Genomic DNA, 21,239 nt, shown 5'->3' with positions numbered 1-21,239 from the left:
TCATGGCCTCGCGTTGTGCTCATAAATCTAGAGCCGAATTGCGACCTTAGCCGCTGATTTTTTATTCGCTCGGTTTCTGCAAAAAGGTCGCAAACCAGCGTGCTGCTACACCGAGGTCGTTAAACTTCCTCAAATCATATCGCCCGCTGATTTCAAATTGAGATTTTTCAAGACACAGACAAGTATAAAGGGTTGAATCAAGCCAGAGAGCATTTCCTGCATGCTTTTCAGGAATCGCGCTCTTGGCGCTTATTGTTAGATAGCGGCCGTGCCTAAAAATAGCTAGCACCCACATGAGCCTTATCAGTGGCTAACAAACCCGTTAATTAGATGTCGTAACAGTAATCAGCCACCTTACTAAGGTCGAAAAAGGTGAGTCAGGTGCGATTCAAACACAGTCATCAGGATTGATTTCATGTTTAAAGCGAACTTGGCCCTTGAAATGAATTTGATCCTTCTCACCTTCCGCGAATTCAAGTATTAAACTTTGTGTAGCCTTTAGCTTGTGACAAACGCGGAGAAAGAATTATTGCCATAATATTATATTCCTGTTTCCCGTAAAAACTTTGTCGATTTTTATTTTTACAGGCAATCCAACTTTATCACCTCATTCAACGTCTGTTGCGAGCCGGACTTTCGCTCTGGTAGTGATAAAAATTTTCCACAGCCGCGACGCGCATTACATGACTGTGTGTGCACGTATGATTATTACTCTACATATACTAATATTCTGGTTATTACTGCGAGAGGCAGTTTGTGCAGTAATAATGCAAGCCCAGGCTGGGGAAAGGTGAACGCACTGCAAATTGCCTTTACTTCTGCAGCAGCAAGAAACGTGTCGTGTGTAATCCATCCTGCAAGCCGTGTTGCAATCTCTCTCTCTGCCCAGGGAGGAAAGCGAGCTAAGTTTCTAATAGTCAGCCAAGGAAAATAGTAAAATTAACATGCGTCGGCTGGATGGACTGACTGAAACAAAGGCCAAACCAATATCAACTCCCGCCATGGGACACTGCGGTATTTCGCTGGCTGAATTGAACGAGACTGGGAATTTCATGATATTTTGTTCTGTAGCGGGCAGGAAGTCATTTCAGACTGGAAATGGAATTTCAAGTGCACGAACAAAAGTTTTTTTCAAAAAATAAATGCTGGGTTTTGTTAATCTGCGTCATTGAAGACAGTGTTCATCTCGCAATAGTCGCTATGCTATCATGATTGTATTCCAGCAAGATGCATAGCGTATGATTTCTTACTCGCGACTATGGTTTAACTCTCAGGATAATTTAATACTAAAATGCCGTGCGAAATATATATTCGATTATCAAAGTAAGTGGAATGCGACCAATTAAAAACTAATTCTGAGAAATCCATTCAATCGCATTATTTATTATCGCACACATCGGATGACGCATCCGCGGATATGCAAGGTCGGACGGGAAACAATACAGTTCGTTGTAAAATTTTTAAGCTAATTAGAAAATGTGTTTTCAATAGTATCTCTATGGCATCCGCGAGATTTTCCTCGCATGCTTACGCTATTGCTTTACGCCGTAAAGGACAATGGAAAATTTTCGAAGGAAATTTATGTTAAAATTGGTAGAATTTTTTGACTTTGGATTTTGAAAAATTTGGAAGTATTTCGTTCAAAGGCGATTTGTTGATTTGTATTTTTTTTTCGCGAAAAGAAAAATAGAATTTGACTTACCTTTTAAAGTGTTCCCTAATTCTATCTTCTCGGATATTATCCGGCAAATTCCCAACCCAAAGGTGGCGAGTCTCTCTAACCATCGTCTTGGCCACCTCCGGTCTTCATTGAGTCGATCCGAATAGATTTTCCATTCTGAAGCTCAACTTTCTTGAATTTCAGCAAAATGGATGGACAAACTCGATGCCTTCGGACGTGAAAACGAAGACAACTCCGTGTCGCAATAGTGTCGCACTGCCGCCGAATAATTAGCACACCATAGCAATATAATAATCAAAGGTATTACAGCTGCAATATTATTCTATACTCTTCACGGCACATTACTGCTTGACGCACTACACTACACGAATGACGTCACGATGGCGGGAGCTCGTTCTGCTGTGCACGAGGCTCGTCGAACAGCTCTTTTCGAGACCGCAGCCGCGTTGAGAGCGGTGTGCAGGCGCAGGGCGAGTCTTGCTTCTTGGCGAGTTCATTCGGCTCGATTCAACGAGAGAGGGGAGTCTGCCCCAGCCCCAGACGTTTGCACACCAACGCTGAATGTAATTGATTTTGCTGCCGTGCCAGCTATTGAAATGCCTCAAAGGGTTGAATTAGTGAAAAATTAAATGAGCTTCTTGCTCGTTACTCGAACGACTCATCTCACCCCACCACACCCCCAACGCGGTGGTTGCTTCTCGCTCTCCTGGTTTCCTTCGCAGCAGCAGTGCGTGTCTTATTTTTTCCTCCGCCTGCAGGATTTTTAATTAGACTAATTGCAGACGGCTCTGCGAATTTTTTTTGCGAATTTTTAATTATGTCTCGGCGCTTGTCAGCTGAGCCCGGAATTTCTAAAGGGAGAATTTCAAACAAACCTGAAGCCAACACAGAATAATGAGGGAAATCCAACCTTGCCTCATCTTCAGGCTTGCAGCATAGATTGTATCGGATATTGCAATTTTGGAAAATCAGCACAATATTTTCGATTATATAATCATCGGACGCATAATGAAGATGAAATTTTCACTACTTTGAATTATTCTCAATTGGTAAAGAACACTTCGTTCAGAACACTATGAATATTTTATAATTTTCCCATAAATTTCACGTCAAGAAGCATACAGACGGTGTAAATAAAATATAAATTATATAAAACGTTAAGTTGATTGTAACGTTGCGCTCTTATTCGCACTACTTATCAATGTGTTCTCGCCGAATAGCTCGCTCTTTCTGGTTCGATTCTGCTGTTGTGTAGTCTTTTTTACAATTACGAGGGTTTAAAGAGTGAAATGTCTTTGGTAGACATCTCACGGCGGTGAACGGACTTTGCGCCAACACTTGCGACGCCTCTAGTTCACCGCGAAAACTTCGTGGTTTTGCCAATACTTTTATGCTAATAAACGTCTCATCAATAAAAATCAAATTAAATCCAGAACTGTGAGCAGGAAAATTGCAAAACAAAAAATCTTTAAAAAAAATATTGTTTTTTTCCGCAAGAAATATGCTTAGGGCAGATATTTTTGGGGGTGATTTTTGTTAATGGTTAATCGATTTTTCAAAAAATACGGAAAAGTTGAATAAATGTTAAGTCTACACCATGAAAACGAAAACACTAACTTTCCAAGTGGAATGTTGATTTGTTGGACCCAAAATTAATTTAATAGTAAATGAGAAATCGTTTTTTACTAAATTGTGAAGAGCAAATTTGAATAAAAAATTATACTATAGACACCGAAGACCAAAGGTCTGTAACCGTTTTTGAAAATTAGTTTAGCTAAACGGATCATTAAAAAACGCTTTAATTTTGCTGATAAAATGTAGACAGGGAAATTAGTCATCTAAGCTCCAAAATTATCTAGAACGGAAAAATACAAACCACAAAATAATTGAAAAGAGGAGCTTGAGAAAAAGGAGGCAGCAAAATCTTACTGATTTTTTGGTATTTCCATAATATAATCCAGAGAAGATTTGTACAATAATGTAAAACATTCCAATAAATTTTTAGCCTCTGTTCAGCCCTTCCCGCGAACTATGAGCTTGCACCGGGTCCAAATCTCACACCGCCGAGTAGACAAAATAAGGCCCGAGTAGGAATGGGCGCAGAGGAGCTTGGTCCCAATGTGGCCATCTTTTCGCCTCCTCGCACCCTGATCTTTAATTGAAACGCTAGACATTTGTCCCAAAAGCCGCTGAAAGGTGTGGAAACCAGCAAGTGGCGAGTCGGTGCCGGTGCGCCTCCCAGCCCGTCGAGCTATATTTGAAAATTATTTCAAGTTAGTTGATTTGCCATCTCTGACACTGGGCAGCCAGAAATATAATACTCCCAGAAATGTTTAAATATCTCGCATTGCCTCGATACTATAAAAAGTCATATCAATGCGACCCTCTTGCTTGATTTCTGGCGGCCAAAGAGTTAATTATTGTACTCTAAATAATACAAAATTAAATATATTTTTCGTATTTTTCTATCATTTTGATTCGGCACGTTAAGTAATTTAGTCTAATTTCAGTTAATAATCTTTTACTACTTAAATTCCAAAGAACTTGATCTTGTTTCATAATTACACTCTGCTCGAATGGGACAAAAATTCGAAAAAAATCTTAAAATCTCTGTGTAATTTGAGTACGCGCGCTCATCACCTTCAAATTGCACGCAGTTCTCCGTAGTTGCCGCATGGTGCGCTCCTTCTCAGTCTCAGTCTAAGCTCTGGGTTTGGGATTTTTTGATTGAGGAACTTGCGATCGTGTATCGTGTCGTGTGTATGTAGTTGATATTTGTGTGTGTGGTTATATCATCTACGAAAACAAACCCCGAGAGCACAGCAATACCAATTTGTCGGAAATAACAGGAGGAAAAACAACCGCAAGGTAAATAAGAAACCATAGAAGCGACTAATGAAGTCGAAGCCAAAACGATTGCGTTACAGTTACACCCCGTTTCGCATTTCAGAGGAATAGAAAGTCGTCAGAGTGGAGTGTGTCACTGCTGTTTCTCGTCCCCGTCAAGTCTGCGCTGTCAAGATGATCTTCGTGACGTGTGCCACAGCAGCTTTAGCAAAGCGATACTGACCATTCGTCATCTGATATGATTATAAATTGAGGGGTCGGATGCCTTTGATCATGGCGAGCACGAGCAGCAGAAGTTCCTCCACCTCTGAGCCGTCCACGGCCACCCCATTGAGTGCCTCAATCTCGGGGCTACACGCTGCCAGCAAGGAGGAGGACAATGCTGGTGCGGGTGCTGAGGCATGTGACAGCAGAACGCCGTCGCCGACCATCAGGTGATTTGGATAAGAAAGCAATGCTATTCATATCTACTGTTGTAATATTGTTTTTAAGATGTCATGTGTTTTTAATTTAAACATTCGCCCATTGGTTAAAAGCACAGTATTTTCCTTTTCAATTTTTTCAATTAGGCTTCCATCAATTAAACTACATCTAATCTATCAACAAAGGTTTTGTCATTAAAATGAGAACGTGTTTGGTTGCTTAAATTTAAATTAGATACTTAATTTTAAATTGTTGAGGACTCTGTTTTTGACTAACTCGCCCTTCATGGTAGGATAGGGTCATTGATTCTTTCCCATCTGACCGAGAAGTTAAAAGTGAGCGGAAAGCGCGAGTCCCAACATAATTTAAATTTGAGGTCTCCTCTTCTTGTGTAGCTGTTTCTTTATTTTTTGTACTCTTGCCCTAATATCTGTATGTCTAACTGTCTCATTATAGTTGTTGTTATTAATTTAACATAATAGAGAGAACCATAACAAAGACATGATGGCTTGTAAATTTGCTGAGTAACAGTCCTAACCTACTCTAAAAAATGTTATGCAGCTTACAGCCTTTGTTTTTTAGAACTTACTTTCATGAAATATTAAAATTAAAAAATAGCTTAATTAGCTTCAACCAGTTGTTGGCATTGAACTATTTTTTGAATATGCGAAAATGAGTTTTTTGTTGATGAACTGCAAAATTTATTAATCAAAACTTATTTAAATAAAATATTTATTTAACCTGTGCATTTCCAAGAAAAAGGATGAAATTTCTTCTAGTTTTACTTCAATTTTCTAATTTTTAATAGAAATTTCATGATTTCGTGAAATTTTCAAACTCTGCTGGCGCAATATAAAAATGGCTCAACAAATTTCAAGCTTGAATTTTTAAATTTTGACCTTTTTCTTATTTTTAATGTATTAGCCAACCTCTCAATCTAACCTCACAGATTTCGGGGAATCGTTAGCAATACAAATGACAGTTTCACAATGCTGTCAAACTACAGATGTCCCATAATCGGCCATGAAGTGATGGAAGAACGGGCTAGGTTCACTGTAAGTTTGTGCAGTCGAAAATTTGCAAGAAGCTAATATTTGAAATTTGTCCCGCTCCACACCACAGGTGTACAAGCTGAGGATAGATAACTTGGCAACTGGCGAGTGCTGGTTTGTTTTCAGGAGGTACACCGATTTTGTGCGCCTTTATAACAGAGTAACGCGATTCTTATTTTGGCTGACCTCAAATTTTGAATACCTTTCTTACATTTCAGTTAAAGACTGACTTTCCTGATGTTGAGCTACCGTTACCTAGAAAACGCTGGTTTGGCGATAATTTCAACCCCAGATTCATCCAGGAGAGGACCATGGGCCTTCAGGAGTTCATAGATTGCATGTTCAAGAAAGAGCAGTTGCAACTTAGCATGGCATTGAGAGAGTTTTTTTGCCTTGACGAACCTCCAACAGCTGCTGATGGAATGGATGAGTCAAGAGTGCGTTTCATAAAATCTAAATAATTTTTGATGGAGTTAATGTCCTATAATCCCATTATCTATAAATTGAACTCGAGAAATAGTGACAATTTATAAAAAAAATGTTATGCATTTTCATCATTCATTATCACTAGCCATAATTTTGGGCAACAATTTTTAATGAATTTATTGTAATTTTTCCTTGAAAACAAATTACTTTGAATATTTATTTTCTTGATAATTTTGAGGCTTGTAAATTCGTATATAAAACAATTTCCCTCAGGCTGCTCTTGAAGCGTTGATGGACACTTTGCAGCAAGCTCGCCTCGAGTTAGTTGAGAAGGAGTTAATGCTACACACTATGAAAGAAGCTTTGGACCAAACAACATTAGAGAATGAACAGCTGAAGCAACGATTAAGGTTTGGCTATGCTTTAAAATCTGTAATTGCATTTTCACACTTTTAATATTTTCCACAGCAATTGTAGTCAATGCAGTAAGACGGAGGTCTGACATGATGCTGGCGTCTTCTGGAACAAAATCATGTCGGTTGTGATATAGTAAGATTTTAATGAATGCCTTTTTGGTCTTATAAATTTGTAAAACTAATCAGGGCCAGTTTTGACAATACAGTTTCACTAACGGTGTTAAAACAAAATCAGATGATTTGGTTTGCTCATTGAAAAAGCACTTTTGCATTTTTTTTGTAGTTATTTATCGTTAGTGTATTTGTTTAAGTCTGTCGGACGTTAACTGATAGTGCTCTTAGCGTCAAGTCTTTGTGCAATAACATTCCTAAGTATATCATTATTTATAAAATATAACGCCTTCAGTCCGAATACCTGTTACGCATGGTCTCTATGGTGCTACATCTTTAACATGTCACTTCTCAGAAAACCGTATTTTAGTAACATTAAACTACTACCTCCAGGATCGCTTAACATGATGTGTGTCCTAGAGGATTAGTTTTTAACTGACTCGAAATTTGAAAGATTTTGTTAGCATTTTTACAAATAACCTTGCCATAGATAAAAGTATATATTTTGTACTTTTTGGTAGAGTTAGTAACGAAATTTGCTTTAAGTGCACTTCCAGTAATAATTGTGCCTTTTAATATTCAAAGCACAGAATTCAGAAACTTGGCTTGCTCATAACGTTTTTGTTCATATGACAAATAATATGCTTATTGCGGTCTTTAGTCAAACAGGCAGAACAAGTAGCTCATCTAAATTTCAAAAAAATATTATTTTTTCATGAAGTCAAGTAAAAATACAACGTAAAAGTCAATGATAAACCAATTAAAATAATGATAATTGCCCCCTGGCTTCAAACTTTTTAGTTTGAGCTGTACCAATATATATTGATAGAATATTTAAACTGAAAAAATAACGATATATGATTGCCGAAGAAAGGAACTGTCCATTTTAAAGCGAAAATAAAAAAAATACTTTGAATCTAGAGAAGCATATTAGTGAAAAATGGTCGGTATTTTAGAGGTTAGCGTCGCCTAAAAAAAATCGTAAGTTTTGTAACTAAGTAATTTTTGATCTATTATGTGTAATTAAATAAATAAATATAATTATGGATTTGCACAAATACTAGTTGTTTGCTTTACATAATGGCTTTAATCTCTATTAAAATGCCACTATGAGTTTGATCACGCAAGTCCCCAAAAGTTGGAACTCAAAGGAATTTTCAAGTATTTAACAATGTGGTATTGAAACACACAAGACTCTTAGTCAATCTCTACAAAAACATATCGTTCAGCACTTATTTATTCGTGAAAACAATCAAAACACGAGGGATGGAGAGCCAATGGTAAGAAAATAAAATGCGTGAAGTTATTGCTGAACTTGGGCAGCGAGAGGAAGTGCTGCATGCTGCTTGGGAAAGTGAACTGGTGTTGACCGGTGGCAATCTAATTCTTCAATAGGGCAGAAATGAAACGAGGTAATAACTCTACTAGGGGTCAGCAAAGGTTTAGGCATGTCCTTTATATTCAAATTAACGACACTAAAATCCAAAGTAAAAGCATTGCCTGCATGCTTGGCTCATAATATACTCATTGACCGTGCGAATGCAAGAAGAGACTAATTTGGGTGCCTAGCTAATAAGTTAATTTTTCACTAACCCGCGTTACGTCCATGGTTTTGATGATACCTTTTTAAAGCAATTTTGGGAAAGTTTTATTCGATTTTGCAAAGGTTTTCCAAAACAAGGTGTTCTTTTGTGAAACTCTAATAGCTTAGTTTATTTTACCCACTGTGACACGCGTTATTAAACTTTAATCGCAGTCAATTGATAGTACTGTGATACAAATAACTGTAAATATAACCATGAACGGTTTCTTGCTGAAAAATGACTAAACCTGAGTATAAAATTAGTTAACATTAAGTTAGCATTAGAATTGGCACAACGAATGTTAGATTGTTAACTTATTTCATTCAGTTAATACGATGTTGAGTTTTTATAAAATCCTAAATTACATTTCATTAACTTGAAAACTTCATGTTTGCTACAACTATTATGATTAATATCTGTTGTCGACGTGCAGCCTATCAATTTCTTATTGTAGTTAGTTCGAAAATGTATTCTAGAATATCGACAGAAAGAAAAATTATTTCAAGACTTTAATCTTTAATTAACTCTTTGGCTAGTGATCGATTAAATGGAAAGAACAGCAAGAATATCATCCATACAATTTTTCTGTCGGGAAAATGCTCCACAATGGCGGTGTTGCGAAATTCGTGCTTTATGTTCATAATAATTCGAGGAAGTTTTGAGGCAAATTCACTACGATCGATAAGATTGTCCACGCGCCCCACGCCAACGACAAATATCAGCCACCGTGTTTGCTATTAATTTATCGCATAGGGCCTGCCATATATAATGATCAACCCTGGAGAGGAATAAAGTGTTGATGCAGCTGAGCAATAATAAGAATAATCGATACCGCTTCAAGCCGCGTTTATATAATGAGGAATTCTCTGAGATTATTCCCCTGCTTGTGCTTTTTTCGCATTTCAGATAGCAGATAACAATGTACTCTGCTCAACTACTATAAATAAGGGCAGCCTGCAAATATATTATTATTATGCGCCGTCTAAGTCAGTGCATAGATGCTCACCACAGGGACGGGTACAAACAAAGAAAAAAGGCAACAGGCCCCTGTTTCCTTTTTGTTATTCCCTAGCTGTTTGCTATATAGCCCCACTCCACTGCCAGCCCCTGAATGCATAAAAAAGCTTCGCCAGTTCAACTGCTACAGCAGATCGCCGTGGAACACCGCAGAACTCTGTCAAAAACGACTAACTTATTACTAAAGGTAAGTGCTGCTTTGCAATTTAACTCCTCCAAGTTAATTGGATAAGGTTCTCCTCTGCTAAGTTTTTCATACCTTAAATGGGCTAATTTAGCTATCTGAATCAGTGCGTGCTAGAGCGTCCACCAGTTTGGGATATATTGGGGTAATTTCCCGGATCCCGAGCAGAAATATAAGCGGCTTTGCGAGAAACGAGCCGGGATCCGGTATTTTTCATCAGGACAGGAATCCCGATGGTAAAATTTGGTAACATGCACGAGGTAAGGGAACCAGGGAAGAATTGGTGAACAAATATATTTTTTTCATTTTGTGTGCGAGATGCTTACCTAGTGCGCAGTACAGAGCAAGAGAAAACCGGTTATGTTTTTTATTTTAAATTTGACATCTCCAAATTAAAATTTTTGAGACATTTGCATGGAATGACGTCAACCGAGCCGGGATTTCTCAGGAAGTGGCTTTGAAGATTCGGGTTTTCCCGAAAGAATAAGAAAATTTTCTCGGGACCGGACCCGAATTCTGGAAAAAATTTCAGGAAAAGGTAAACTCGGGACCAAAAATAACTCCAATGGACACTCTAGTGCGTGCGGTGGGGTTAAAGATAATTTTCCCTCGTTAGGAGCAATAAGAGAGATGATGCGAGTATCGAAAAGAGCAAGAGACATTTGACATTTCGGTGAAAACGTATTTCAGTATCAGTGTAATACTGGTGCTTTTGGAAAATAAATTTAGGGCATTACATGTAAACGAACACTTCTTAATGGTACTTTCAATTTACTAACCAAAGTGAACCTTAACTCGTTGTCCAATACGCAAGGGACAACCAAAATTTGACAGCAATTTCCATAAAGCGGTAAATCAGAAAATCGATCGCTTCATTATTTTTATCTTAATGTATTAATTACTCTTCTAGCATTATTCATATTACTTATTAGCATGCTATGATAACGTAGGGTCGATTGGTTTGATCATTTCAGTTTAATTTTTGGGTTAATTGGTGTTGTTACGGTATGACTTTGAAGCAATTGTTATTCTCTAACAAGATTCATTAAAAAAACATTATTTCAAAATTAATGACACCGACAGTGGTGATAACACCAATTTAAATAAAAACTTTCTGAAAAGATATTATTCATGAACGGGAAACACAAAGGCTTTTTGATCAGTCGTGAGCTAGACCGCGAGCACTAACCATCACCTTGGTATTTGCAGGCTCCGCCATGGTGGCAGACACTCAAGAACCCATAACCATTGAGAATGGGGTGGCTCTCCAAGAGACCGGCAAGGAGAATGGCGGCGGCGGCGGCGGTGGCACCGGAATCAAACTTAAGCGTGAACTTGGGCTGATCAGCGCCAGCAGTCTGATCGTCGGGGTCATGATTGGTCAGTTCAGGAATTTTTCACTAATTTGTTTCCGCGCTCTGCCGTTAAATCAGGTTAATTATTCGGTCAATCTTGCGCTTTAGATTTTTGCGCAGTGAAAGTTTGGTCAAGTACATGCGACGTCATTTTTAAAGTCACGTTCTTAATTGTGTTGAATGAAGTTGCGCAATAATCGAATTAAATATCTCATTTATTTTTTAAGCAACTTCCTGCCACATTTTTTAATTAAAGAAAAAAATATTCAAAATTTTAAAAACATTGGTTGTATTTTAAGTGTTGAGGTAGTTAAATAATTCATTTTTAAATAATCTTAAAAATAGCTTGCTTTTTATGTAGGTAGGTATGCCCTACCACCTGTTTCTTAGTCCATAATATATTTAATATAATAATAACAAGAATAACCAAAAAATATATTAGTTAAAATTATGATAAGATGCAGTTAAAAAAGATAATTTATTTGTTATACAAAATTTTCAGAAATAATTGTTCTTACCACTCTAGTTATCATACTTTTTGAGCGTAATCATCAGTCAAAAGTATGAGCTTCACGGTTACCTAACCCTGCAAGAGCAAAGAAATATATATGTAAAAAGTTTTTTCTAATTGCAGGATCTGGAATCTTTGTTTCCCCTACGGCTGCTTTTCATCGCGCTGGCTCAGTAGGACTCGCCCTAGTCATTTGGGCCGTGAGCGGTCTCATCTCAATGCTAGGCAAGTGTTAATTTTACATAAACAATTCATCCAACTAGAAATCTAGAAACAGAGTTTATGCGTCAACTTTCTTTCTCTTAAAATAAAAATCAATTTAAAGAGACTTAACGCATTTTGCCACCATCGTTTTTAATGGCAACGAAAAATAAAACAAAGTAATTGTTTCCGCATTGACGGTAAGAAAATAATTTACTATAGCTAGGCTCACTCTTGAATGACTTGCTTTTAAAATCTCAGTTGTGTTCCAATTTAAAAAAAAATTTATTCTCAAAGATTCTTGTACAAGAATTTCCTAAAATATTGTATAGGAATGGAGCTTTCGATTTTTAATTTAAACCCTTTTTTCCAGGTGCATTGGCCTTCGCCGAGTTGGGTGGGGTTGTCCCTCGCTCTGGAGCAGAATATGTTTACTTCCAAGAGGCGTTCGGCAACAGGCACAAATTCTTCGGACCATTGCCCAGTTTTGTGTACGCATGGGTGTTCGTTATGGGTCTGCGACCTGCTGAAGCAACCATTATCATTCTCGTTTTCGCTCAGTACACATTCCAACCGTTTGAAGAAGCCTATGGACAAGACTTGACTGAAGACCAAAAGTATTACATCACTAAAGGAGTCGCCATGATTGGATTAAGTAAAAATGAGAAAATGTTAAATTCTGAAATCTAATTTGTAATTTTTCGCAGTTATTATTACCACCATCAACATCGTGAGCGTGAAGCTTTACAATACGATGCAAAAGCTGTTCACGTTCAGCAAACTGGCGGTCTGCTTTGCCATCATTATTGGAGGCTTGATTAGCCTTGGCCAAGGTTAGAGAAAACTAGTGAACTTGCCAATAAGTTAGTGGCCAATATATATAACAAGAGCGGGAGACGCGTATTGCATATTGACAGCACACTTTGGTTCGTGGTATTTTACTGCAAGGTGATGCCATGACAAACGTTAAATCGCAATGTTGATTCTCATTGTTTTATTCATGAGTTCAATTTCAATGCTGCACCATTTAGATTTTTCTCGCCACGCGTCTCCTTCTCATATCTGTGCGCGCATATCACTCGGCGGCAGCATAGATTTGGCTAATAATCTTGCGTTTCATGTAAATAATTTCATATTTCAGGCAAGACTGAAAACCTGAAAGAACCATTCTCTGGAGAGGCACCATCAGTAAAGAACATTGCTCTGGCGTTTTACGCTGGTCTTTGGGCTTATGATGGATGGTACGTAACCACGAAAAATCAAATAAAGAAATGATAAGAGTCCAATGCAGGTCAATGGTAACAACTGTTACTGAGGAAGTGAAGAGGCCAGAGAAGAACATTCTGCGCAGTATTTGCATTGCTGTGCCCCTCGTCACTTGTGTCTACTGCTTGATGAACCTGTCATACATGACTGTGCTCTCTGCCAATGAAATGGTCAATGCCCCCGCCGTGGCAGTTGTAAGTTTAAAACAGATTAAATTTGCCAATAAAATTTATAAATCCATATTTTCTCTGCAGTTGTTCGCTGAGAGAATTTTCGGCTCAATGAAACTTATCGCCCCTATTGGAGTTGCAATTTCTACTATTGGCTGCGCTTTGAGTATGCAGTTTGGTGTCTCAAGGTATGTGTCCCATACTTAAAATCACATCTAGTGGAAATCAGGCTCGAACCAAGATCAAATTTTGTCAATTTGTGTTGGTGAAAATTCATTGAAAAGCACGTGAAAAAATAACGCTTTTGGAATGATGAGCCTTCGTTTTGTTGGTGTTTTGTGATTCTCGTTTGATGAAAAGCCAGCTAAATGTGCATATTTATTGTGTCGTCATTTTAATGATAAATCATCCAGTGCGTTTTTTTATGAAGGATACAAGAAAACTTGGTCTGAGGTCATTTATTATACCGGCATAACATTCAGTGCAACCATAAATGATTTATCTATAATGCAAATAGCTTTGAACACTAGCCACAAATTTTTAATATTTGTATATTTGTTGGAAATATGGAAATGCCATACTTTTCTATTTGCGGTATGCATGAGAATATTTAGTACTTTGTTATTAAACTATCAGCATGTAAATTTATCGTTGAGAAATTGTATCTGTCTGACAAGTGACTAGAAACAGGTCTTCATATTCGGGAAAACTTAAGTTCTGTGTTCAGTTTTACAACTTAATACTATATTGTGTATTATAAAGACTTAAATTTTGATATGGCGAATTCTGTAGTTCCACTTAGTGTGATTTTAATTTAAAATATTTACAGATTGTGCTACGTGGCAGCAAAGAACGGCCAAATGTTGTCAGTTCTTTCTTATATCCATCGCGAACGACTGACGCCCATCCCTGCAGTTATCCTTCAGGGAATTATTTCATGCATTTTCATCCTATCTGGAGATGTAGCAAACTTGATTGATTTCGCCAGTTTCCTCATTTGGATTTTCTACGGTGGAGCCATGATTGCTTTGGTGGTGTTGAGGAAATCTCACGCTGATATCGCGCGACCTTACAAGGTTTGTGAAGGAGCACTCGCAAGTGCCAGTGTTTTATAGTAATTTTCATTACAGGTTCCTATTGTAATCCCTTACTTGGTACTCGCCGTTGCTATATTTTTGGCTGTTGTTCCTATTGCTACGGACCCGAATCCTAAATATTTGGTCGCTCTTGGATTCATAATCACCGGTTTCCTCGTATACATTCCTTTCGTGTATTATAAGGTTCATCTCTCATGCGTTGGTAAGCTAAATTTTGATTGAGGTTTCAGACACCAAGTTCTAAAATTACTGAATATATTTAGATACCGTCACTGATTTTATACAAAGGAAGCTCAATGTGGTGCCAACCGACGACAGTGAAGAAGAAGAAAAGTAATGAGGATCGTAGCAGGCACTATGACGACAAAGAGGAACAGTTTTTCAGGACAATTTTCACAGAACAAACGTTCAAAGTGTGATATTATTGTACAGAGAGTTAGCATTATTTGTGGTATCACGAGATGATATCAAACATAGCTCAGCACTAAAAATATGTTGTTTGACTTGATGCTCAGCCCGAATGTTATATTTTTGTACCAACTTGTACGGTCTTGAAAAATAAAACTATGAAAAGAAAGTTAAAGCAAAGCAATATTTTTATTTTATTTTAAAACTTTTCTTTGAGGAAAATAATGCATTTTGCCATAAATCAACAAAGTAAATTTCCTATATTTACTGTTCATATTTGATTTTTCTCGACTAGTTTTTAAACAAAGCAAAAAATTGGCATTAATGGTACATTCTGGCAGTCTATTTTCTAATTAAATTTGATTAAAAGCTCACTTGTTGAAAAATATAAAAATACTCTTCTGTCGATAAAAATTGAAAGTTAATATGCTGAGTCGAGTAAGCCCTCACCTCACGAATCAAGTTTGCAGCTTGGAATACCAATGCTCAAGCTAACAATGGAAATCCCTGACGAGGAAAACATTGAAAATTAAATAGCATGCGTGCTCATGGGCGTCATGAAAGTGCAAAAGCCACAAAATCCGCGACAAGGCTGCGGGTAGTGACACAGATGTCGGTAGCATCGGCGCCGCCAGCGAGTGAATTCTCTTTAACCGAGACGCATCATTAGCGAAGCTAGTTGTTGCTACAATCCAAGACGTGCGAATATTCACAGTTGGGTGCGACTGCTATGATGATTTTGCGAAGCAGCACCAGTTTCTAAAAAGGATCTCTCGACAATGTCTGAAGACGATGACACGCCGTCAGCAGTGGCGCCTGACAAAGAGGACAGCAGCGACGAGTCTGAGGACGAGGACAAGCAACAGGTCACCATTCAAATGCCACCCACGAACTTCTCCAATGTCAGTGTGCAGAATTCGAACAACGTGCACTTCGGGAACACTGCTGTTTACAATGGTGACGTGACCGTGATAATGAGCCCCCTCGAATTGACCAATATGGACACAAGCCTCCAGCAGTTAAAACTATCAGGTGAAAAGTTAGTGCTCCTACCCAATGGACAACCTGCCAACCTGACCGACGACCATAAGACCAAACTTGTCGAGCGAGTACTCGGCAAGGTCCAACAGTGTCCTGACCAAACAGTTCATACTTCTGATAAAAATGGTGAGCAATATCAAAGTAGCTTTACTGGTTTTTATTTCAAATTATTGAGGAGCATATGGAAATATAAAGTTATCAGTAGCGTGACCTAATCATATGTTACATTTGATAAAGATTTATTTTAAAATGTTTAGTTTTGAAATCAACAAATTTAATTCGACAAATTTAATTATTTTTGCAAAAAAAAACAACCGCTCTAAACATTTCTTTAGCAACTGATTAACAGAGAAACTCTTTCATTATTTGCTTGGAGGGAGTTTGAAATGAACATGTTGCAACTTGTCAACCGACAAAGGCTTTTCAACTATGATGCACAAAAATGTATTTTTAGAAGTGAGGAAGTAATTTCAGCAGATAGTGTGCTCGCTAAAATTCCCCACTTTCGTTCATTGTTAAAGACGCGAAAATTCATATGTATAGTTAGGTTACAATGATGTTGAAACACACTTGATATACTTTTGTCTATTTCAAACGTTAGGATATTAAACGAAAATAAAGATAAAAAGAGCCGAACAATATAATCATGATTTTTTATTGGGTCTGCTATTTACTATATTCAATTCAAGTTGCGCCTGGGCTTCTTTGCCTTCTGTGACGCAATCGGATGCGTGGTTGAAAGATTACAACCGCGCCGGAAGAAGACAGTAGCAGACGAAATCCCGTTTTAAGTGTTTAATTTAAATTTACATTGTGTTTCAGCCTTCAGACCGAAAATCTGTCTCAAGTATTCTATCAAGAGACAGTTGGCCGTTTTTTCGGTTTCAGTTGTCGTCATCAGCCTTTTGGTATCCCTTATTGTAATTTTAAACCTTCAACACAGTTTTCAACACACTTGCGAGGATAACAACGATCAAATTGAATGTCCCATTTATGGTGAGTCAGTGAAATAAAATGTACAAAATATGGCTAGACGGATTACTACGTAGCTCATCCTTCACAACTTGTTCCATTTTATGATCGCTCGCTCCAAGTTTAATCAGTCCTTTGTTTGCAAACTTACATAGAGAAAATACGCACGAGCTTTAGCGATGCTATGTTTTATAGAGGACGCACAAGTGATGACAAATCAAGGGGAAGGGTGGCCAAAGATAGAAGTTATGGTCTTGGCTGCTCTCACTTTATCATTGCACTTTGTATGGTTTCTCTTTTGATAACACATTTTCCTGGTAGAATCTGCAGATGCTCGACAAAATATTTGTCTTGTTGAGCCAAGAAATCAGTGCACACGTAGAAAAATATAATTAATTAAAAAAGGACTGGTAGCTAATTTAAGAATAAAAATCGAAATAACTGGAGAGATGATGGCCCTCTTACATTTCCTTTTGTATGTTTGAAAGTAATTTGCCTTTTGTACAAATAAACAGCACTGCCGACGACTTGACCGTGTGTCGCTCAAATTTGCATGTATTTTTTCCACCGTGCAGTAGTGTGTAAATTTTTATTTTTCCTTCTTTCCTAATTTTCCTTGAAATTTTAGAGGGTATATTCCTTAGGATTTTTTTTAATATTTTTTCCTTTGCAACATTTAAGTTTCTAACTTCAGGCAAAGGGTATTCTATTCATACAATTTTTAGATAGATTAGTTTTTTTTAAATTGCAAAATCCAATCAATTTTAAGTGTTTGTCACTCTTGTTGGAGTTCTTTTACTCTCTTATTATTCGCAGTTTTAAAAATTTGTTCAAGACAAATCAAACAGGATATGGTGGTACTTGCAGATAAAGGGAGCAATTTCATCAACGGGACAGAAGGCTCGGCGCCATACTACTCAAGGGTAGATTGGATAGCGCAGCCTGTTAACTACAGCGACTATCTCAAGCTTCCAGTTGAGTTTGTAATTATCAGCCACTCAGCAACTCAACCATGCTACAACAATTCGCAGTGCATCCTCCAGGTAGGGGGCTTATAAAATTATAAATAAGAAATTTAAGGCAAGCGAGGATGCCACATTGGTAACCTAGTCTTTTCTATTACTATATTGGAATTGGTATTTTGATAATATTAAATGTTTTGCGATCAATAAATTTAGAGTTGAAAAAATCAAGTAATCCAACTAAAATTAAAAAAAAAATAGATAATTGGCCGTCACTAACTGGTTGAATTTTTCAGCGTTGATATTAATTTTGTTTGTATTTTCAGGTACGGAAATTCCAGATGTATCACATTGAAAGCTTTGGTTGGGCAGACATCGCTTATAACTTTTTGGTTGGAGGAGAAGGCGGAATTTATGAAGGGCGAGGATGGGACAAAATCGGCGCTCACGCCAAAGGCTACAATACAAAGAGCATTGGAGTCAATGTAATTGGAACGTTTGTAAACGTGCTACCAACAAGCAGACAAATGAAGAGTGTCAAAATTTTGATGGAGGAAGGAGTGAGACTAGGAAAATTGAGGGAAGACTACAAACTGATTGGACACAGACAAGTTTCTGTAACCGAGTCACCTGGTAAAACGTTTTTCAGTGAATTGCAAAAATGGCCACATTGGTACAGTACTATTGACCTGCCGAAGAGATCTTAAATTTGTGGATAAATTGAATTTAAACAGTTATTATGATGTAATGAACACCGCAACAGAACTTTAAAAAGGCAGAATTTTCTTCATCACCAACTCAACGTGCATGAAATGACAGGTGTTTAGATTTAGATTTTCATTTAGTTGTTTACTTTGTGCAAGTGACGGCTTTTCTGTCCCAAACGCTGATTATGTTAACAAAATTTGCTGTGAGAAATGCAACAAATTTTTTATTTTAGTTTTACTTTAAAAAAATGTATAATATGTTTCATATCAACTTTGTCATTGTGAAATATAAAACTTTGTGTTGTGTTGAAGATGCACTATTTACCGCTTCTCTTTTAAGTCTGAAACCATGATTGTCAATGGCCCAAATTCTAACAAAATAAACCAAAAATATAAAAAAGTGTCCTACCTTTTGTTCAATCGGCTTTGGCTTCAGGAACGTTTGAGTGGTAGTCCCGGGCAAAAGTTTCTCCAACCAGAAGAGGAAAAACTAGACTAGCATCAGCGTAAATCTATCAAAGCAACCAATTATTTGCTATTCAAAATATAATATCATGCTCTCTTGATATTCACCTTTACAGGATGAGCTTCTTTCTTAATTTTACCCCAAGAAATTGCTTCATCTGGCTGAGCCCCGCTGTCTGAACCATCAAATTCACTTGCAGTGTTGACATAAACTGAATAGTCAGCACCATTCCTCTAGAGTTATTTTTTATAAATATTGCAGCAAAATACGTGTGGCATCATTATACCATCAAATTAGCATTGCAGATGTGGTGTTTGATTAGCCCTCCTCCAAGAATGATCATGCCTGTATTCACGGCTTTCACTGCCATTGTGTTGATCCTTCGAAGATCTAAGATTAAATTTTAAAGTACGCCTCTAAGAAAGAATTTATTCCATACCTTGAATTATGTCAAGCACCAGTCCAGGGTTTCGAACAGAATGAAAGTACATCATATCGCCAAGACTCCCATCAGTGAGTGCAGGACTGAAAATTGGAATTTTGTTTTTTGCCGCCCAGTAGCAGATTGAGGATGGATCATTGATCGCCTCCCCCAGATATGATATGGCTTTTGATGGCGTCCAAACCATACCCTGCAAATTAGACGCTCACTAACTGGAATTTAATTCATTATTTGCTGTTTCACCGTATCCTTCTGGATCTGCAGCATCTCGTCGAGCTTGGGCATTAGCCAGTCTTCAAAAAGACAGTAATTGTTGTTAGGGACAAGCAGGTTGCCTATCCTGTTGATGCCCTTGTCCCTGAGAGTTCGCCCATCCAGACGAAAGCTGCCCACATAAGTTGGTGCCAAGCACTTGATTATGTCCTCTTCAACGCCACCAGCCGAAGTCACAATGCAGTCAACCTAATAATTTAAACGAAGGGTGAGCCAAAATTTCCATCATTTTACATTCCATCCAAGTATATAATACCATTTTGTGCTGTACGAGAAAACGAATAGTGTCTCTGATTCCACACGAAGACATGTTTGACGTGTAACCAAGGAATACAGTGCAGCTAGATTTGCGTTTGATGAATTCATCGTCTTCTAGCTCATCAATTTGCTCATCATTCAAAGGAACTTTCCGGCTGGCAATCTAACGTAACGTGATATAATTATGAATCATCCTCGGATAAATAATCACACACCATTTTATTGATTTCTTCTACAGCCAAACCAAAATTCGTTGCTTGAAAGCCTGAATATTTGTAAGCATTCAAAAGCTCGTGGTAATCGATTCCTTTGTTCCAGTCATAGCCTGAAATGATTATTAAAAATAGCAGAAAACAATAATGAATATATAATAACCGACCTTTCACTCGAGGTGTATTTTCCGGGAGTTGCTCACTCTTTACAAAAACGGCTTCCTCAGCTCCGCTTATAGTCGGTCCCTGTTCCATTTTTGTTATTGTTCTTTTTTAGGTTTGTATTCGCTAATTTTGTGGTTTCTAAAGGCTCAACAGTCAACGATTTACTAATATATCTGCAAATGACCAGAAAACAAGCTGAAGGAAGCAATAGAATTCCAAATCCAGATATTCCTTTGGCTATTTTACTAGTCTTGTCAACTGTCAACAAAGTACATCGCGAGAGCACATGGTAATGTGGGCGTGAATCATGAATGTACCTCGTGCGCAGATGCACCAAAATGTAAAAAATGAAGCTTTAGTAGAAATAGAAACCGCGCGAAGGGAAATTTTTGACAAAATGGGACAATCGACTATGAAGCAAAAATAATGTATGTGTAATACATTGAGTCTTTGTTTAACGAAATCAATCAAATTATCACGGTAAATGATAAATTTCCCATAGTTAGCTGTGGAAGCATCCAGTGGCAGTATATATTATATCTTTCACTGGTATTAACGAGCGGCCACCGTCTAAAGTAGTGAGCTATGATATCTTTTTTGGCAGAAATAACTGCTGTAACCTATAATATTATAGGAGATATAAATATTTATGCTGCTGGTGTGTATAGTGTAGTTCTGTGGGTATGAATACAATTTTCGTTATTTATTTATATGATAAAAATTTAAAAATAATCTTAGACCCTAAAAGTGTCAAAAAAAAAATAGCTAGGTTGAAGGTATACATCTCCTTAAGTGACCTCTGTACATTTTGCGTTAGGGAAGATTGCCCCTGTTAAGGTACACGCAACATTTTTTTGATACCAGCCCCTAAACTCAAGTAATAACGGATCTCCCAGTCCAAGTCTCTATATTTTTCATTTTCATTTGGTACACTTTGACTTAATAATTCTCACCTTCCCGGTGCAACTTAATACAATATATCATTAGGCACTT

At 37.5% G+C, this 21,239-nt stretch overlaps 5 protein-coding genes across 13 annotated transcripts in view; 3 read left to right on the top strand and 2 right to left on the bottom strand.

Annotated features, from left to right (window-relative positions):
- spen (split ends) overlaps positions 1 to 2,121 on the bottom strand; it is a 64,582-nt gene extending 62,461 nt beyond the window's left edge. For 4 of the 6 annotated variants that reach the window (XM_065485100.1, XM_065485097.1, XM_065485096.1 and 1 more), the window contains exon 1: positions 1,703 to 2,109. In XM_065485100.1, coding sequence (XP_065341172.1) covers positions 1,703 to 1,785 — 83 coding nt within the window. In that variant the 5' untranslated portion in view covers positions 1,786 to 2,109. Of the gene's footprint in view, positions 1 to 1,702 lie in introns of all 6 variants that reach the window. The other 2 variants (XM_065485095.1, XM_065485102.1) reach the window with 2 other exon arrangements.
- The window catches only part of LOC135940285 (b(0,+)-type amino acid transporter 1-like), a 36,367-nt gene extending 21,463 nt beyond the window's left edge, over positions 1 to 14,904 (top strand). The window contains exons 2-12 of one of the 2 annotated variants that reach the window (XM_065485114.1): positions 9,724 to 9,743; positions 10,950 to 11,120; positions 11,730 to 11,831; positions 12,181 to 12,462; positions 12,515 to 12,640; positions 12,949 to 13,048; positions 13,099 to 13,267; positions 13,328 to 13,431; positions 14,073 to 14,319; positions 14,374 to 14,542; positions 14,604 to 14,904. In XM_065485114.1, coding sequence (XP_065341186.1) covers positions 10,958 to 11,120; positions 11,730 to 11,831; positions 12,181 to 12,462; positions 12,515 to 12,640; positions 12,949 to 13,048; positions 13,099 to 13,267; positions 13,328 to 13,431; positions 14,073 to 14,319; positions 14,374 to 14,542; positions 14,604 to 14,677 — 1,536 coding nt within the window. In that variant the 5' untranslated portion in view covers positions 9,724 to 9,743; positions 10,950 to 10,957 and the 3' untranslated portion in view covers positions 14,678 to 14,904. Of the gene's footprint in view, positions 1 to 9,592; positions 9,744 to 10,949; positions 11,121 to 11,729; positions 11,832 to 12,180; positions 12,463 to 12,514; positions 12,641 to 12,948; positions 13,049 to 13,098; positions 13,268 to 13,327; positions 13,432 to 14,072; positions 14,320 to 14,373; positions 14,543 to 14,603 lie in introns of those variants that run through there. The other variant, XM_065485113.1, reaches the window with a different exon arrangement.
- Positions 4,389 to 8,014, top strand: Snx16 (sorting nexin 16). Of its 2 annotated transcripts, none has more exons than XM_065485135.1 (7): positions 4,389 to 4,549; positions 4,632 to 4,962; positions 5,901 to 6,006; positions 6,074 to 6,163; positions 6,222 to 6,440; positions 6,703 to 6,839; positions 6,898 to 8,014. In XM_065485135.1, exons 2-7 carry the CDS (start codon positions 4,790 to 4,792, stop codon positions 6,929 to 6,931), a joined length of 759 nt encoding a protein of 252 aa, XP_065341207.1. In that variant the 5' UTR covers positions 4,389 to 4,549; positions 4,632 to 4,789; the 3' UTR covers positions 6,932 to 8,014. The 2 variants fall into 2 exon arrangements, with proteins under 2 accessions (XP_065341207.1, XP_065341208.1); XM_065485136.1 differs by having other exon boundaries at positions 4,395 to 4,549; positions 4,609 to 4,962.
- On the bottom strand, positions 6,866 to 20,517 carry Dhps (Deoxyhypusine synthase). Its single transcript, XM_065485127.1, has 9 exons — positions 20,249 to 20,517; positions 20,085 to 20,194; positions 19,868 to 20,032; positions 19,582 to 19,800; positions 19,336 to 19,528; positions 19,183 to 19,286; positions 19,004 to 19,129; positions 18,840 to 18,942; positions 6,866 to 6,948 (listed from the first exon to the last, which is right to left on the bottom strand). The coding sequence occupies exons 1-8, from the start codon at positions 20,334 to 20,336 to the stop codon at positions 18,847 to 18,849; spliced, it is 1,101 nt and encodes a 366-aa protein (XP_065341199.1). The 5' UTR covers positions 20,337 to 20,517; the 3' UTR covers positions 6,866 to 6,948; positions 18,840 to 18,846.
- LOC135940291 (peptidoglycan-recognition protein LE-like) lies at positions 15,408 to 18,750 on the top strand. 2 transcript variants are annotated; one of them, XM_065485124.1, is made up of 4 exons: positions 15,410 to 15,915; positions 16,612 to 16,785; positions 17,629 to 17,804; positions 18,050 to 18,750. In XM_065485124.1, the coding sequence occupies exons 1-4, from the start codon at positions 15,528 to 15,530 to the stop codon at positions 18,428 to 18,430; spliced, it is 1,119 nt and encodes a 372-aa protein (XP_065341196.1). In that variant the 5' UTR covers positions 15,410 to 15,527; the 3' UTR covers positions 18,431 to 18,750. The 2 variants fall into 2 exon arrangements, with proteins under 2 accessions (XP_065341197.1, XP_065341196.1); XM_065485125.1 differs by lacking the exon at positions 16,612 to 16,785 and having other exon boundaries at positions 15,408 to 15,915.
- Positions 20,518 to 21,239: the final 722 nt, after the last annotated feature.

The sequence above is a fragment of the Cloeon dipterum genome, chromosome 3 (genome assembly GCF_949628265.1).
Source record: "Cloeon dipterum chromosome 3, ieCloDipt1.1, whole genome shotgun sequence".
In the NCBI taxonomy this organism is placed as follows: domain Eukaryota; kingdom Metazoa; phylum Arthropoda; class Insecta; order Ephemeroptera; family Baetidae; genus Cloeon; species Cloeon dipterum.
Note: the sequence above shows the minus strand (reverse complement) of the source record. Positions and strands in the feature narration are given on the sequence as shown.